Source organism: Mus musculus, chromosome 6 (genome assembly GCF_000001635.26).
Source record: "Mus musculus strain C57BL/6J chromosome 6, GRCm38.p6 C57BL/6J".
NCBI classification, from domain to species: Eukaryota; Metazoa; Chordata; class Mammalia; order Rodentia; family Muridae; genus Mus; species Mus musculus.
In genome coordinates, this window is record NC_000072.6 from 12,412,790 (window position 1) to 12,429,249 (window position 16,460).

The 16,460-nt window shown below is 38.1% G+C and overlaps 1 protein-coding gene across 1 annotated transcript in view; it reads right to left on the reverse strand.

The window, feature by feature from the left end:
* The window catches only part of Thsd7a (thrombospondin, type I, domain containing 7A), a 437,646-nt gene that overhangs the window by 101,182 nt on the left and 320,004 nt on the right, over nucleotides 1-16,460 (reverse strand). Inside the window, exon 7 of the mRNA NM_001164805.1 lies at nucleotides 5,456-5,650. Within this exon, the coding sequence (NP_001158277.1) occupies nucleotides 5,456-5,650 (195 nt within the window). The remainder of the gene's footprint in view (nucleotides 1-5,455; nucleotides 5,651-16,460) is intronic.

Sequence of the window (16,460 nt, forward strand, 5' to 3'; positions counted from 1 at the left end):
TGGATATCTATATGTAGCATATAATGTACAACATTTAAGTGTGGGGCTTCATGGGACACCAGAGGGTTTAGAAGTAGTTCACTACAGTCAAGGATTTTGTGATTGGTAAGGAAGAGAAGCAGGAGGGGTAGAGTGAGTGAGACAAACATACACGAGAGGAGCATTCTAAAAGTAATGTCAGAATTATATTGAGATGTAATATGATAAAGATTGAAAGAAGTAAGATTCATTGTGATTTAGAGACTTAAAAGGACTGGAAGAAGGATGCATTTAGATGAACTAAGAAGAACTAGAATAAAGCAATTTTCTGAGATGAGAAAGAAGAGATCATTTTATCTAAGCAAAAGTCAAAATAAATACAAAAGAGTTCACCCAGGCATGACCTTGTTGACTGTCAGTCAGAGTGTAGCATTCATATGAGAAAGTAAATGTGTGTAATATAAGGAAGGGGATGGGGTATGCATTAGGAACAAGTGACGCCTGTGCTTCTGCTGTCACCTTCTGTTGCAGCATAGGCCCTCTCTTGACTGACCACTGCTGGCATCAAGATGAGCAGGTCCAGGACACACCTGAAGGGAACTGAATCCTAAAGCTCATTGGCAGAAAGGGGAAGGAGAGTCCTTACTGTGCAGCTTTCTCACATCCTCAGAAGCAAGGCGATGAGGACGTGATACCGTCTACTTAGACATCAAGTGATGTTCACATCCACACACATCCTGGATCTGTGGTTTGTTTGAATTCTCTAAGAAACACAGCTGCTCTGTGGCTCTAATAATCAAAATCACTAAACTGTAAAACATGAAAATATTACAGTTCAGAAAATAGAACTATTACTTCTTCCATGTTTTTCACTGTAAAGTATGATTTCCAAAGGCTTCTAATTATTTGAGAAAATTGGCCTAATTCTGTTTCAGTCTGCATCTATTCTCTGCACATAGCAGATATAAAGGCACGCTGACATTTGTCAAAGGAAGTTATATCAGGTCACTTTGAACTTTGCAAACAAATATTTTCTCACTTTTCACTAGTGAGGATACATGCACATCACTGTTAGTTTCACAAATGAAGTTTGTTGAAATTTTATGTACGTAGAAAATAAGGTGTAAAAATCTGACCCCTGGATGGTCTCAAGTCCCTTCTCATGTGTCTCTCTGTCTGTCTGTCTGTTTGTCTGTCTGTCTTCCTCCAGAGCAGTCTACCTCGTGTTTGTGACAAGCTTTCACTGAGACTAAAGCTCAATGCTTAGGTGATGATGGCCATCGAGTAGGCCACGGACATCCATCTGACTCTGCCTCCTTATCTCTGGGATACTGGCTAACTCCACAACACCTAGATTCCTTTTCAAGAGTTTTGGGGATGGCCCTCATCTTTGCAGGGCACACACTTCCCCACAGAGCTCTCTTCAGCAAACTCTTCCTTTACCTGGTTTAAGTTAAAGAATTCCAGTCAACTTTTTTCTATGTTCATGTCAAGATGCTTCCACTTGTGATTTGGATTCCTAATAATATTTCAGTATGAATTGCTTTACAGATGTTTTTTGTGTATTTCTGATACTATGGTATATAAAGTTATCTAATATTATATGGAAAGAAAATAAACAATTTTCATTCTTTTATTTTCTTTTAAATTCTTTTGAGTTAATTTCATAATTGTAGCACAGAATTATTTTCCTTGACCATTTGTAAGAAACTGATGAATGAGATTCAGTGCTCTGGACAATTTGGTGTACACTTCCTATAAGTAAGCCATCTCCCCATACATAAATACATCTAGTACCCTCAGCCCCATTCAAACTTCCAACTCTTCTCAAATAGGATTTACTTCAGAATCCAGTATCACATTTAGGTGTCTTGTTAATTGTTTGTCTCCTTTAATTGGAAATGTTTCTTCTCTACTTTCCTAATTTTAGTAGGCAATTCTGGAGATTCATGTTCACTCTATTTAATTATGTAATGATTTTCTGATCCTTCGTAAGATTCTATTCATACAATTCTGACAAGGTATCCCAGAAGTGATGCCATGTTGTTATTGTAGAACATTGAGGAGACGGGATTTGGAGTTGCTATTACTCACAATTACTTGCATAACTAGATTAAGCAAGATGTCTTTGTTTTAAAGACTTCTCTCTTTGTAATTTATATGTATGTGTGCATATCATCATGTGTTGGTGCCTGGGGGGATCAGGAGGAGGTTTTAGTTTCCCTAGATAGAGTTACAAGTAGTTATGAAGTGTCCAATGTGGATGCCAGGAACTTTGGTCCTCTGGAAGAGTAGTAAGTGCTCTTAACTGCTGAACTATCTCTCCAGCTCCCCTTACTAGAGCATGATTCCTTCCATATGGGACACCCAGAGATGGGACTGCCTCTCCCTAACTGAAAGCAAATACTCCAGTGCAGAGAGAGGATAACTGCCACAAAAATAAAAGCAATCATCTCTGGATGGTGATGGTGGTGGTGCTTCACAAAATAAGGACTTTTTCAGGATCTTACCAGAGCAGACTGGGATCATTATAAACCAGACTGATATCTTGTCGGGGGTTTAACTATGTGTACCTCTTAACTAGCCATAACTTTTGCCCTGTTGAGCCCTCATTTGTGTTAATGACCAGAAAAACTGGCTAAAGGTTAGGCCCCTTGTCTTTTTGGCGTAGCTACATTTAATAAGTTTCCTATATAATCTTTCCATTTTTTCAATGTAGGCTATTGAAGTTATAGGTTACTCTTTGACAAGTCACAAAATATAATTTTTTTTCTGAAGGATTCTATTTTGTTGTGTTGGTAAGATTCCTTGAAGATAAGGCTACCTTCTGGCCTAGAATTTCAGTAAGTTATGGTTATCATAAAATAGAATTAGAAGCTAAGACCTGGGTCTGGGAACAGAGCTCATAGGCAGAACACAGAGCTGTGTTTCAGTTCCTAGCACACATGCCTGACTTTTTGCTGCATTACAAGGACTGCCACACCCATGCACTTGCTCTGTGCATGGATGTTTTTAGAACATTATATAATCTCATCTCCAAACACTACATATCAATTTTATTTTATGTTTTTTCTATACAATTATCACAGTGTTTTCCATTAAAAAAATCTGTGATACATTCCATGCTCAAATGTTGGTAGACTAATAAAATAACTACTTGTGTGCAATAACATTGATAAGAAAACACAATTTAAGACTTCTATAGGTGTGGTTTTCTCAGAAAGAAAATAGAAACCACATTGAAAAATTCAGTATTGTAGCAATCTCATTCCCCATAAAATAAAATGCTATTTTCATCTCCAGCAAATAACAGGTACTACAGTCATTTAATTTGCAGATGAGATCTTTCTTAAGTGTCTCAAAGTCATACTGGTTTTTTGTAAATGTCATTGACAGAGACAAAGAGTAAGATGTTTACTTACAGAAATTCCAGTCTTCTTTCTACTTGTTTAGGTCCATGCACTTACAGTATACTACTCAAACATCTACACCCTGGCCAGGGTGACTGGCTTATGATGCAGCTACTAGACTTAATTAAAAATTATTGAAGTCTCACCATTTGAAATTAAGTGGGTGATATGCATCAAATACTAACTATGAATTTCTGCCTTTAAAACATTCAAGACCTTTCAGTGTGAACTGTCCCATCTACAGACATAATGATCTGTTGCAGTTTTACAGACTCAGCAAAATCCTTGCTATGTGGCTCATGGGGGGTGAAAAGTCACTCATTACTAGTCACGGAGCAAATCTCTGCAGAGTGTAATGGGTTTACAGGAAGCAGGGTGACCACAGATCTAATTTTAATGAAACCCAAGATGTAACCTGAGCTGATAGAGTTTGAAGTCTGAAGGTAGTCTATTCAAGCTGGGATTGATCTTGAAAACACAGAAAAGTAATTTTTTCTCTAAAGTTTCTACTTTTTAAAAGGTTTTCTACTTTCTTTGCAGTTATATTTGTAGTGGGAAATACTTGAAGACACTATAAAAGTTAAGAATTTTCCCAAATTGTTACTTACTATATGTTATATGTTGTACTTGTGTATTAAAGCCAAGGTAATTACAGAATATTCATAGTTACTATGTAAAGTAATAGCAAGTATGACTAAATAAGATTAGGAGTTATTATCAGCAAATCACTTGAAAATAACAATAAAAAGGGGCAGAAATAACATAATCAATAAAATCCAGTTAATTTCAGGGATTCATAGGTATGTATCCTTATTATAAAGAGACATTGTGATCTCTCTGTCCTAAACGTGAATAAATGTCATTTAGTGTGGGATGCTGCAGTGCCGCAATCTCATTGCACAAAGAGAGTGCACCTTGGTGTGAAAGAATTTGGCTCCTGTGTTCTTCCCCCTCCCCTCCTCCTTTACAGAAAAACAAAAGTGTGACCTTGTCTTACCCAGTCACACAGAGGACAGATTAGCATTTGCAGAGCAGCTCAGAGGAGACTAGTGTCTGTACTTCTTGGAAATAAAGTTTGCAGGTGAGCTGTGATCTGTGACAAACATGCCTTATTCACCCTTAGGGTGAATCCAAGCTCGAGTCCTGTGGGTCTCAGAGCCTGTGCTCAAGAATACGAATGGTAGAAGACACACACAGTGTCAGACAAGCAATAGCCATGCTAAAAGTGAAAAATAACCATTGAACTGAGCACAGGAACTCCAATCGAGGAGTTAGAGAAATGACTGAAGGAGCTGAAGGGGTTTGTGACCCCATAGGAAGAACAAAAATGACAACCAACCAGACCCCCCAGAGCTCCCAGGGACTAAACCACCAACCAAAGAGTACGCATGGAGGGACCCATGGCTCCAGCCGCCTATGTAGCAGAGAATGGTGTTTTTGGTCATCAATGGGAGGAGAGGCCCTTGGTCCTGTGAAGGCTCAATGACCCAGTATAGGGGAATGCCATGGTGGGGAGGCATGAGCGTGTGGGTGGGGGACACCCTCATAGAAGCAGGGCGGGGATAGGGAGTTTCCTAGGCAGAAACTGGGAGAAGAGATAACATTTGAAATAAAGAAAATATCCAATAAAATAAATAAATAAATACATACTTATTACTCATATGTGATAATTTTATGAGATATTACAGTGCCAAAGGATAAATCCAACTACAGAAATAGAAGAAAAACAATGAAATGCTTGGATTTTTTTTAACCCATTTCTTGATATATTGTTTTTTGTTTCTTTGTTTTTCCTTTGTATACTTTGGAGTAGAAAGACCCTGAATTATTAGGTGAAAAAAATCAAATGCGTTTTAAAAAACCCTTTGTTTAAACCCTCTTTTAAAGATCCATTTTGAAGATTAATTATTAAGAAGAGAATCAAACTACACAGGGAGATATTAAATATCATTCACTGCTGGATTTCTGACAACCCATTTTCATAAAATGTCATCTTAAACAGGATACACAATGTAAATTATCATCAATTTCTAGAAAACAGTCACATCCGAGAATGGAGACCTTACCTTCTTCACCTGCATAGGCCAAAATTGACCGGGCTCGGGTCTGTTTCCCTTCTGTGGTTTTCCCAGAGCAGGTATGCGAACAGGAGGACCACGAGGACCACGCACTGAGCACACAGTCCTTCGGGCATGGAGCATCACAGGCCACAGGGATAGGAAAGATTGCGTCTCTGCAGAGCTGTCTGTCCACTTCTTCTCCTGGGAAACACATGACCACCAATGGTTTATTTTTATTAAGTCCATCTCAATGAGTGATTTTTAAAAAGGCAGGTGTCCAGTAAAATCAGACTATTTTTATTAACTATTAATTAAAAATGAAACGAAAAAAAGGACATGGTGAAATGTTAAAACTATAGAAAAATATAAACCTATAAACAGACACATAAATCATCAAATAAATGATTTTTTTAAAATTTTCAGAAGCATAGACATAAAAATCAAGATCATTACTGAAAGTACAGTGTCTTCTTATAAGTGAGTTTTATAATTATAATATTAATGTACAATGAAGAACATCATAAATTATGTTGACCTTCTGATTACTTGTTCAATTCTGAAATGATTTACAAACAGTGGTAGAGGACTATAGCATATATCAATGTTTTCATGAACCAATTCACAGATTTGTCTACAAATGCTTTTGAGTCAGCCAGAGAAGTTGTGTTTATACAACAATCCACATTTCTCTGTTTTGAAAAATATTTTTTCCGTTGAAAATAGCAAGGAAATATCAATGATAGAATAGAATCACCATGCCTTGCTGAAAATGGCCATATGGGGGAAAGAGAAGAATGGTGATAAATAGAGCATGTGTAGACAGAAGAAGGTATGTCAACCTGCTTCCACGTCAGCAGCAGTCTCTGTGAGTCTCCAGCTAAAGAGCTGCTTGCTTTGCAGTATAAAAACACTCTGCCTTTTTGCCCCCAGACTGTAGAAGTTACTTAAAAACTAACGTTTGCCATTTGAATAGGAAATGCTCCCCACAGGCTTATGACTGAACGATTAGTCCCCAGCAGGGGGCGCCACATTAGGAGATGGCATCTGGATTGAGGAACTGTGTGACCCGGGGAAAGGCATGTCTTCGGGACTGTAAGCTCTCTGCAGTTCTTCTCTGCTTCCTGTCCACCCGAAAGCGAACAGCCCCTTTCTCCTTGTGATGTGCTATTCAGCGTCATAATCAGCCCCGAATCAGTAGAATAAAAGAGCATGGATTTAAATCCCTAAAACTGCGAGCCCAAAGAATTAATTCTGTCCTTCAGGTTGTTTTGTGATGCGTTTTGTACACAGTGATAAAACAAGTTACCAACAGAACATTTAATTAATATTTTATGAACGAATGAAACGAGATAAACAAAAGGCCAGAGAAAGGGAAAGTATTACTCTTAATAAAGAACAAGGAGAAGCAAGGAAACGGTGAGAAAATGGGGTAGAAGGAGGAGGGTGTTACAAGTTAGACTCTGACTTTATTACAAACTGTGTTCCCTAGTTACAAAGGTTTCTGTTATTTGCCGTAGAATCTATTGGCAATCCTCATAAATTTATAAAAATCGTAAGCGTTGCATTGGACATTGAGGGGAGGACGAGTACTGACCAGGCCACTCTTGACAACCATTATACAAACAAACCCGAGCTAATTTTGTCTAGCTGAAAGTACGGAGTGTCGTTATACTGCACGCTCTTTCAGTCACGGATTTGAAAAATGAGACAGAAAATCAGAAGTCAATTGAAAATGTTCTAACGTTTTAATAGCTTCTACTTCAAAATGCCTTTATGTGTTAATAGCCACTAGTGTGTACGGTATTAAGTCATTGGACTTCTTTACTAGTGGCAAAGGTTCATTAGAATAACATCTGAGGCAACAGGGCTCATTCTATCTTTATGACTCTGATTTCCCTAATACTGCCAGTAATAGCTATGGAGTTTGACATATATCCCACTAGATAATATGATTGATAGATAGATATGTTGGTGGTAAGTAGGGTAGAAAATCATTGTTTTGAATAAGGCAGTTAAAATTTTATAATTTATGTAATAATAATGACTCAATTTTTTTCATGTTAAACTGAGCCTTTCTTACACTGAGGGGGTAATTTTTAGTACACCGTCTCTCTGTTTACTTCTCTCTCGATTATTTTCTAGTGTCCTGTGGAGTGACAGCAAACTTTGAAACTGAAGCTGATAGTTAACAAGTATCCCAATTCTATATCTTATCTGATAGTTTCCAATCCTTCTCACTCAGAAAATTATCATTTTGCAGCAGCTGAGAACCATCCCCCCTAAATGTTACAATAGTGCCCTGGAGAGGTGGGAGGATATCTAACTGCCTTGTGTGGTGGTATGCAGATACAGATGGCCCATAGCTATGGCAGAGCACTGAAACTCAGGAACAGCTCATTCTGAGAGTCAGATTCCATTGATCAAACCTCTTCACAGGGCTCCCTGGTACCTTCCCATTAGCGCACCCTCATGCTTAAAACATTCTTTGTCTTTTGTTTCTGCCAGTTTGATTTCAGTCTCTCCCCATTGTAACTGTATAAAATACACTTCTTTTTTTTTTTCCTTTTTATTTATTCTTCTCTTGTATATTACACATCCAGGAGAATGCAATTTCCCCTCCCTTCCTCCCTCCATATATCCCTCTCCTTCACCCCTCATTTCATCCAGATCCACCCACTTTACCCTCCCCTCAGACAAGAACAGGCCTCCCAGGGATATCAACCAAATAAAGTGTTACAAGCTAGAAGACGACCAGGTACATTCTTATGTCAAGGCTGGAGGCAGCCCTGTAGGAGGAAAAGGGCCCCAAAGACAGGCGAAGAGTCAGAGACAACGCCAGTTTCCACTCTTAGGAATCCCACAAGCACACCAAGCTACAGAACCAAAACATATATGCAGAGGACCTAGGTCAGACCCATACAGGCTCTATGATTTCTGTGACCCACTTGAGTCCCAGGCAGTTGATTCTGTGGGCCATGTTTTTGTGATATTCTTGTTCTCTCTGGAACCTCCAGTTCTTCCTCCCTGTCCTCTGTAGGATTCCGAAGCTCTGCCTAATATGTGGCTGTGGGACTCTGTATCTGCTCTCATTATTGATGCAATTTTTACTTGACAACTTCTTTATGTAATTCATGACATGAAAAGTATCTCTAGCTTCCTTTTTATGCAGTTATATACTTACCTGTTGACATTTAAATATCACTAACCAACATAGTTTTTTCCAACATTAAGTGATTTTTTTTCTTCAATCTTTGTTTTATGCCATGAGTTTCTCACATAATATCCTCTCTGTCACCTTTCCCACTTTTGTTATTATTTCAAATCCCTTACAAGACCACCAGAAAAGGGGTCGAGTATCTTTGAATTCAATGGGCCCATCCTTCTGTTGTCTTCAAATTTGTAATCCAGGCTTTAATGTGATCATTATGACCTCTATTGGCTTTTAAAAAAAAGTTAGAATCTACTGCTAACCAAGTATAGTAAATAACATGACTTATGAATAAATGATGAATGCTGAGGCCTAAATGGAATTTTAACTGAATTTCCTTGTTTGAACTTCAGGTCCTATGATATCATTTGTTCCCTTAGTAAGCAAGATAAAACAATTATTGCTGACCTGGCTAAGAAATCTTGTGTTAAGAAGGAAAAAAGGCATGTTTAAGATCTGCAAGTTTCAACATGATGGTCTGTTGACTTTTGCTACTGTTAATGTCAACTGCTTTGCTAGATTTTTAGTGTATGCTTTTTATATACATCATTTGATGTGAAGATAAAAATCCCACGTCTTTTTAGAAGAAAGGAGTGAAAAGTATTTTCTTCATATCTATCAACTGAAGTTAGTACTTGATTTTTGCCTTTTCATGCTGTGATTGTGTCTTTCTGAATGTCACAGACCCTTTCGCTTTGTTTATTTTAAGCGGTTAAACTCTCAGTATTTCCTAGTTGCCTGTAATTCTTTATTTAGTACTGAGGCCTCATGAGCTATGCTGTTTCCTTTGTTCAGGTCATGTTTAGGCAGCCATGATGGGAGACCTCATGAATGTTGTTTCTGATATTCATAGGAGACAAAAATTTTGCAAGCAAACTTCCTGTTCCTTCTAGTCTTGCAATCTTCACACCTCTTCTTCCACAATAATCTTTGAGCTTTAGGTGTGGGAAATATGTTATAGATCCATTTTTTTGTAACCTAACCGGGATCCACAAATTTGCATTTCAATTAATTGTAGTTTTCTGCAATTGTTTTCATGTGTTGGCAAGAAAATGTTTCCTGCTGAGGGGTGAGGACTATATTTATTTGCAGGTGTAATAATAGATTGTCAGAATGAATTTAAAACTAGATTAGTAAAATATAGATAGTAGGTTCTCTGGGTTCCATTATTTAACTAGCCTTGAATAGTTGGATAAATTTCCTGTACCAAGACCCACCTTCCTCCTTATGAACATTGACACAGGAGGTCTACTCACTTTCTTTGAGTTAATTTTGTATGCAGACACTTTCTTGGAGGTGTTTATAAGCTGTAGTTCTCTGGTAGAGTTTTTTTTTTTTGGGGTCACTTATGTATACAACTAGCATATCATCCACAAATTGTGATACTTTGACTTATTCTTTTCCAATTTGTATCCCCTTGATCTCCTTTAGTTGTCTTACTTGAATATTCTCTTTGTCTTTAGCTAGTTGGCTGCTAACCCCGAGCCGAAAATACATACATGGTATGTGCTCACTTATAAGTGTACATTAGCCATAAAGTACAGAATAAGCATTCTATAATTCACAGGCACAAAGAAAGTAGGTAATAAGGAGGTCCCAAGGGAGGATGTGTGAATTTTCTCAGAAGGGGAAACTAAGTATTCATCTGAGGTGGATAGAGAGAGGGAACTAGGTAGGAGAGTAAGAAGTAACCAGGGAGAGTGATCAGGTGTGGAAAGAAATGGGTTGAGAGAGGTCTTGGAGTGAGAATAGAAATCTGGGTGGGGAGGCATCTCTGGTGATAAGCTACAGGCCTGGGATAGGAGAGTCTATGGGGGTGACCCTATCTTAGATTCTGATCAGAGGGGGATATCCATACTGAAATGGCCTCTTCTTGGTGTCAGACAGGATTTCCAGAATTGGGAGGGGGCATTAATCCATGCACACCTTTAACCCAAAACTTGTCTTGCCTACAGATGCTTAGGGATAAAGATGGAGCAGAGACTGAGGGAACAGCCAATCAATGGTTGCTCCAACTTAAGACCCAACCCCTGGGAGAGAGCTAACCCCTGACACTATTAATCATACTCTTCCATGCCTGCAGACAGGAAACTAGCATTTCTGTCTCTGGAGAAGCTTCATCCAGCAGATTCAGAGTCTCCAGGCCCGGGGTGTCGTGTGGAAGAGTGGGGGACAGAGTGAGTAAGTTGGAATGGTCAAGGATACCAGAAGAAGACCCATATATCTTGGAATCACGGGGTCTCACAGATACTGGGCTACCAACCAGAGAGCATGTAGGTGTTGGAATTAGACCCCCTACATATTTGTAGCAAACATGCAGCTTGTTGTTTACGTGGTTTCTCTAACAAATCGAACAAGAACTGTCTTTGTCTCGGTTCCTGGATACCCTTGCCCTTGCTTGGAAAACCTGGTTGGGAAAGGATGTGCCTAGACCTGCTAGTACTAGATGCTCCAGGGTGAGGTAGTACCCAAAGGGGTTACCCCTTCTCTGAGGAATAAAAGGAGGAGGCAATAGGGAGATTTGTAGGGGTAGGATTGGGAAGACAGGAGGGGGGGAGGCTGTGATTGGATACAACGTGAATTTAAAAATAAATTTAAAAAGGAGAAAAACATTTTATTTTTTTAACAAAGTAGCTAGCACAATGTCTGCCACACATTTGGGAAACCTTGTTAGATGTAATAATACTGTGACTACTTTCATCATCTGTCCAAAGAGGGGATGGCATCCCTCTCACACCACTGTGGGGATGAATAAGGCTCATTCTTAGCTCCACTGTGTTCTAATTAACTTGGACTAACATACTAAACATATTTTTGTAATTCTATTTACAAATAGACTTGTACAAAGGTACTTTATTGGTAAATACCATTGTACTAGATTCATAGCATAAGTTCATTTTCTATCATTAGATTCACAAAGATAATAAAATGGTAAGTAAATGAAAAAATGCTAATTTGTCACACATTATTAAGTAACATGGTCATTTTTTAAGAACAACTAAGATTTGTGGTAAAATAATCTTTTGGATTTATTTATCTATTTATTTATTTATGTATTTATTTATTTATTTATTGTGTTGAGGGCATAACCACGAAGCATCTGAGCTCCTGCTTTATCAGCCCTTCATTGGTTGAAAGGGATACCATAAGTTAGGATAATTCACTAACAGTGATCAAAAGAGGCATGAAGACACTGGCTAACTATAATGCTCCATAGTATATTATTTACGGACCAGATAATTAACTTGGAATTTTAGAAGCTGTATGAGGTGAAATAGCTGTGCAGAACTACAGTCAATTATTGTCCTCTCTGGGGCATCTTTAAGATAAGGAAGTCAGTACATCTTTGACTTGCTCCAATACTGCTGCACTGAGCTGATCAACAAGAATTATAGCCTCAAATAAGAGAAGTAATATATTATGGACTTCTTTAAGAGCAATCAATACAATTACCCAAATCAGTCACATTTATTATAATCTATCAGCTTAATAAAGCTATCTTAAAATAAAAAACCTTGTGCTCAAAAGTAGCTGCATCATAGAACTTAATTTCCTTGTGATGACACACAAATCCCTGGCTATTCTCTATTATCCCTCCTTGTAACACACTAAAACATATTGTAGGTGCTAGATCAGTTAGTGCCTCAAAGAACCAAGTAGGATCCTTTGTGGATGAGGGATTATGGGGTGGCTATTTTTCCCTCTTATCAAAAATAGATTCTTTTCTCATAACTATATCCTCTTTATTCCTCCAAATTCCTACCTACTTCCTCTCAAGCCTAAATCCAGAGTAGTTAATTTTTTAAGGTTTTAGTTACCATGATTGGTTGTTGTTTAAGATTCTTACAGTTTTCATGTTCCCTGAACATGACAACCAGTCTTCCCATCACATTGCTGTGACTACATCATACCCAGTAATGGCTCTCTGTCCTTCTCCTGATCAAGCGTGTATTCATACCTGCTATATTCTAAAGAATTCCACCATACGCTCCCCTTGGTATAATCTTTCTAGTAAATCTATCTTATTTATATATTTCTAAAGATCATGGCTTAGTATGTTTATACAGCGTAGAAAAAATGCCATTATAATCATGTATGGTTAAGTTCTCAAGATCAAACACTTAAATACCATTACCTTCTTATTTTCTACATATCTTTTGGGTACATTTTTCATGGCTACAAAAATAATACTTATATGAAATATATATATATATACATATATATGGTAAAAATTATATACTATGCCTACGCACATTCATATACACGTGCATATACACACGCACATACATAGATAAATATATATGTGTACATATACATACACACACACACACACACACACACACACACACACACACACACACACAGGATTTTCACTTTGTAGACCAGGCTGAACTCAAACCAGGATTAAAGGTGTGTGTGTTACTTTATCAGATCAGTCACTATAGTGATTGTTTTTTAGAAACTTACAATGCATGAACCAATCTATGGTTTTAACAGGTAAGTTATGTGAAAAATATAGAACTATGCTTGACATTGTGATCTTGCAAAAATTCATAAGAAAAGTGACTTAGATCACACATATTACATAAACACATACTGAGTAAGAGAATATAGAATTGGGGTTAGCTGATTAATACAAATCTTGAACTAATAGAGTCTAACTACACATGGATGGTGGGGAACACTGGAGTCTGAGCAGTATTGTATGGTAAGGTACTCTTCATGAATGAAAACGAGAAAGAGTCCCATATAAATGTAGGAAACCCATCTTCCTGAACAGTCTTGCAAGCAATATTCAAAGAATTAACCACCCATGATAAACATTTCTAAAACTGTCTTCACTACCTTCTCTTTTTTTAAAAAATATTTTTATTAGGTATTTTCCTCATTTACATTTCCAATGCTATCCCAAAAGTCCCCCATACCCACCCCCCATTCCCCTAACCACCCACTTCCCCTTTTTAGTCCTGGCGTTCCCCTGTACTGGGGCATATAAAGTTTGCAAGTCCAATGGGCCTCTCTTTCCATTGATGGTCGACTAGGCCATCTTTTGATACATATGCAACTAGAGTCAAGAGTTCCGGGGTACTGGTTAGTTCATAATGTTGTTCCACCTATAGGGTTGCAGATCCTTTTAGCTCCTTGGGTACTTTCTCTACCTCCTCCATTGGGGGCCCTGTGATCAATCCAATAGCTGACTGTGAGCATCCACTTCTGTGTTTGCTGGCCCCAGCATACTCTCACAAAAGACAGCTATATCTGGGTCCTTTCAGGAAAATCTTGTTAGTGTATGCAATGGTGTCAGCCTTTGGAAGCTGATAATAGGATGGGTCCCTGGATATGGCAGTCTCTAGATGGTCCATCCTTTCATCACAGCTCCAAACTTTGTCTCTGTAACTCCTTCCATGGGTGTTTTGCTCCCAATTCTAAGAAGGGGCAAAGTGTTCACACTTTGGCCTTCGTTCTTATTGAGTTTCATGCGTTTAGCAAATTGTATCTTATATCTTAGGTATCCTAAGTTTCTGGGCTATTATCCACTTATAAATGAGTACATATTGTGTGAGTTTCATTGTGATTGGGTTACCTCACTCAGGATGATGCCCTCCAGGTCATCCGGGTTCTTTCCAGCTTCTGGCTATTATAAATAAGGCTGCTATGAACATAGTGGAGCATGTGTCCTTCTTAACAGTTGGGACATCTTCTGGATATATGCCCAGAAGAGGTATTGCGGGATCCTCCAGTAGTACCATGTCCAATTTTCTGAGAAACTGCCAGACTGATTTCCAGAGTGGTTATACAAGCTTGCAATCCCACCAACAACGGAGGAGTGTTCCTCTTTCTCTACATCCTAGCCAACATCTGCTGTCACCTGAATTTTTGATCTTACCCATTCTGACTGGTGTGAGGTGGAATCTTAGGGTTGTTTTGATTTGCATTTCCCTGATGATTAAGGATGTTGAACATTTTTTTCAGATGCTTCTCTGACATTTGGTATTCCTCAGATGAGAATTCTTTGTTCAGCTTGGAGCCCCATTTTTTAATGGGGTTATTTGATTTTCTGGAGTCCACCTTCTTGAGTTCTTTATATATATTGGATATTAGTCCCCTATCTGATTTAGGATAGGTAAAGATCCTTTCCCAAACTGTTGGCGGTGGTCTTTTTGTCTTATTGACAGTGTCTTTTGCCTTGCAGAAGCTTTGCAACTTTATGAGGTCCCATTTATCGATTCTCGATCTTACAGCAAAAGCCATTGCTGTTCTATTCAGGAATTTTCCCCCTGTACCCATATCTTCAAGGCTTTTCCCTACTTTCTCCTCTATAAGTTTCAGTGTCTCTGATTTTATGTGGAGTTCCTTAATCCACTTAGATTTGACCTTAGTACAAGGAGATAGGAATGGATCAATTCGCATAGTAATACATGATAACTTCCAGTTGTGCCAGGACCATTTGTTGAAAATGCTGCCTTTTTTTCCCACTGGATGGTTTTAGCTCCCTTATCAAAGATCAAGTGACCGTAGGTGTGTGGGTTCATCCCTGGGTCTTCAATTCTGTTCCATTGGTCTACTTGTCTGTTGCTATACCAGTACCATGCAGTTTTTACCATAATTGCTCTGTAGTACAGCTTTAGGTCAGGCATGGTGATTCCACCAGAGGTTCTTTTATCCTTGAGAAGACTTTTTGCTATCCTAGGTTTTTTGTTATTCCAGATGAATTTGCAGACTGCCCTTTCTAATTCATTGAAGAATTGAGTTGGAATTTTGATGGGGATTGCATTGAATCTGTAGATTGCTTTTGGCAAGATAGCCATTTTCACTATATTGATCCTGCCAATCCATGAGCATGGGAGATCTTTCCATCTTCTGAGATTTTCTTTAATTTCTTTCTTCAGAGACTTGAAGTTCTTATCATACAGATCTTTCACTTCCTTAGAGTCATGCCAAGGTAATTTATATTATTTGTGACTATTGAGAAGGGTGTTGTTTCCCTAATTTCTTTCTCAGCCTATTTATCCTTTGTGTAGAGAAAGGCCATTGACTTGTTTGAGTTAATTTTATATCCAGCTACTTCACTGAAGCTGTTTTTCAGGTTTAGGAGTTCTCTGGTGGAATTTTTAGGGTCACTTATATATACTATCATATCATCTGCAAAAAGTGATATTTTGACTTCTTCCTTTCCAATTTATATCCCCTTGATCTCCTTTTGCTGTTTAATTGCTCTGGCTAGGACTTCAAGTACAATGTTGAATAGGTAGGGAGAAATTGGACAGCCTTGTCTAGTCCCTGACTTTACTGGGATTACTTCCTACTTCTCACCATTTACTTTGATGTTCGCTTCTGGTTTGCTGTAGATTGCTTTTATTATGGTTAGATATGGGCCATGAATTCCTGATATTGCCAAGACTTTTATCATGAATGGGTGTTGGATTTTGTCAAATGCTTTCTCCACATCTAACAAGATGATCATGTGGTTTTTTTGTCTTTGAGTTTGTTTATATACTGAATTATATTGATGGGTTTCCATATATTGAACCATCCCTGCATCCCTGGGATGAAACCTACTTGGTCAGGATGGATGATTGTATTGATGTGTTCTTGGATTTAGTTATCGAGAACTTTACTGAGGATTTTTGCATCCATATTCATAAGGGAAATTGGTCTGAAGTTCTCTATCTTTGTTGGGTCTTTTTGTGGTTTAGGTATCAGAGTAATTGTGGCTTCATAGAATGAGTTGGGTAGAGTACCTTCTGTTTCTATTTTGTGGAATAGTCTGTGAAGAACTGGGATTAGATCTTCTTTGAAGGT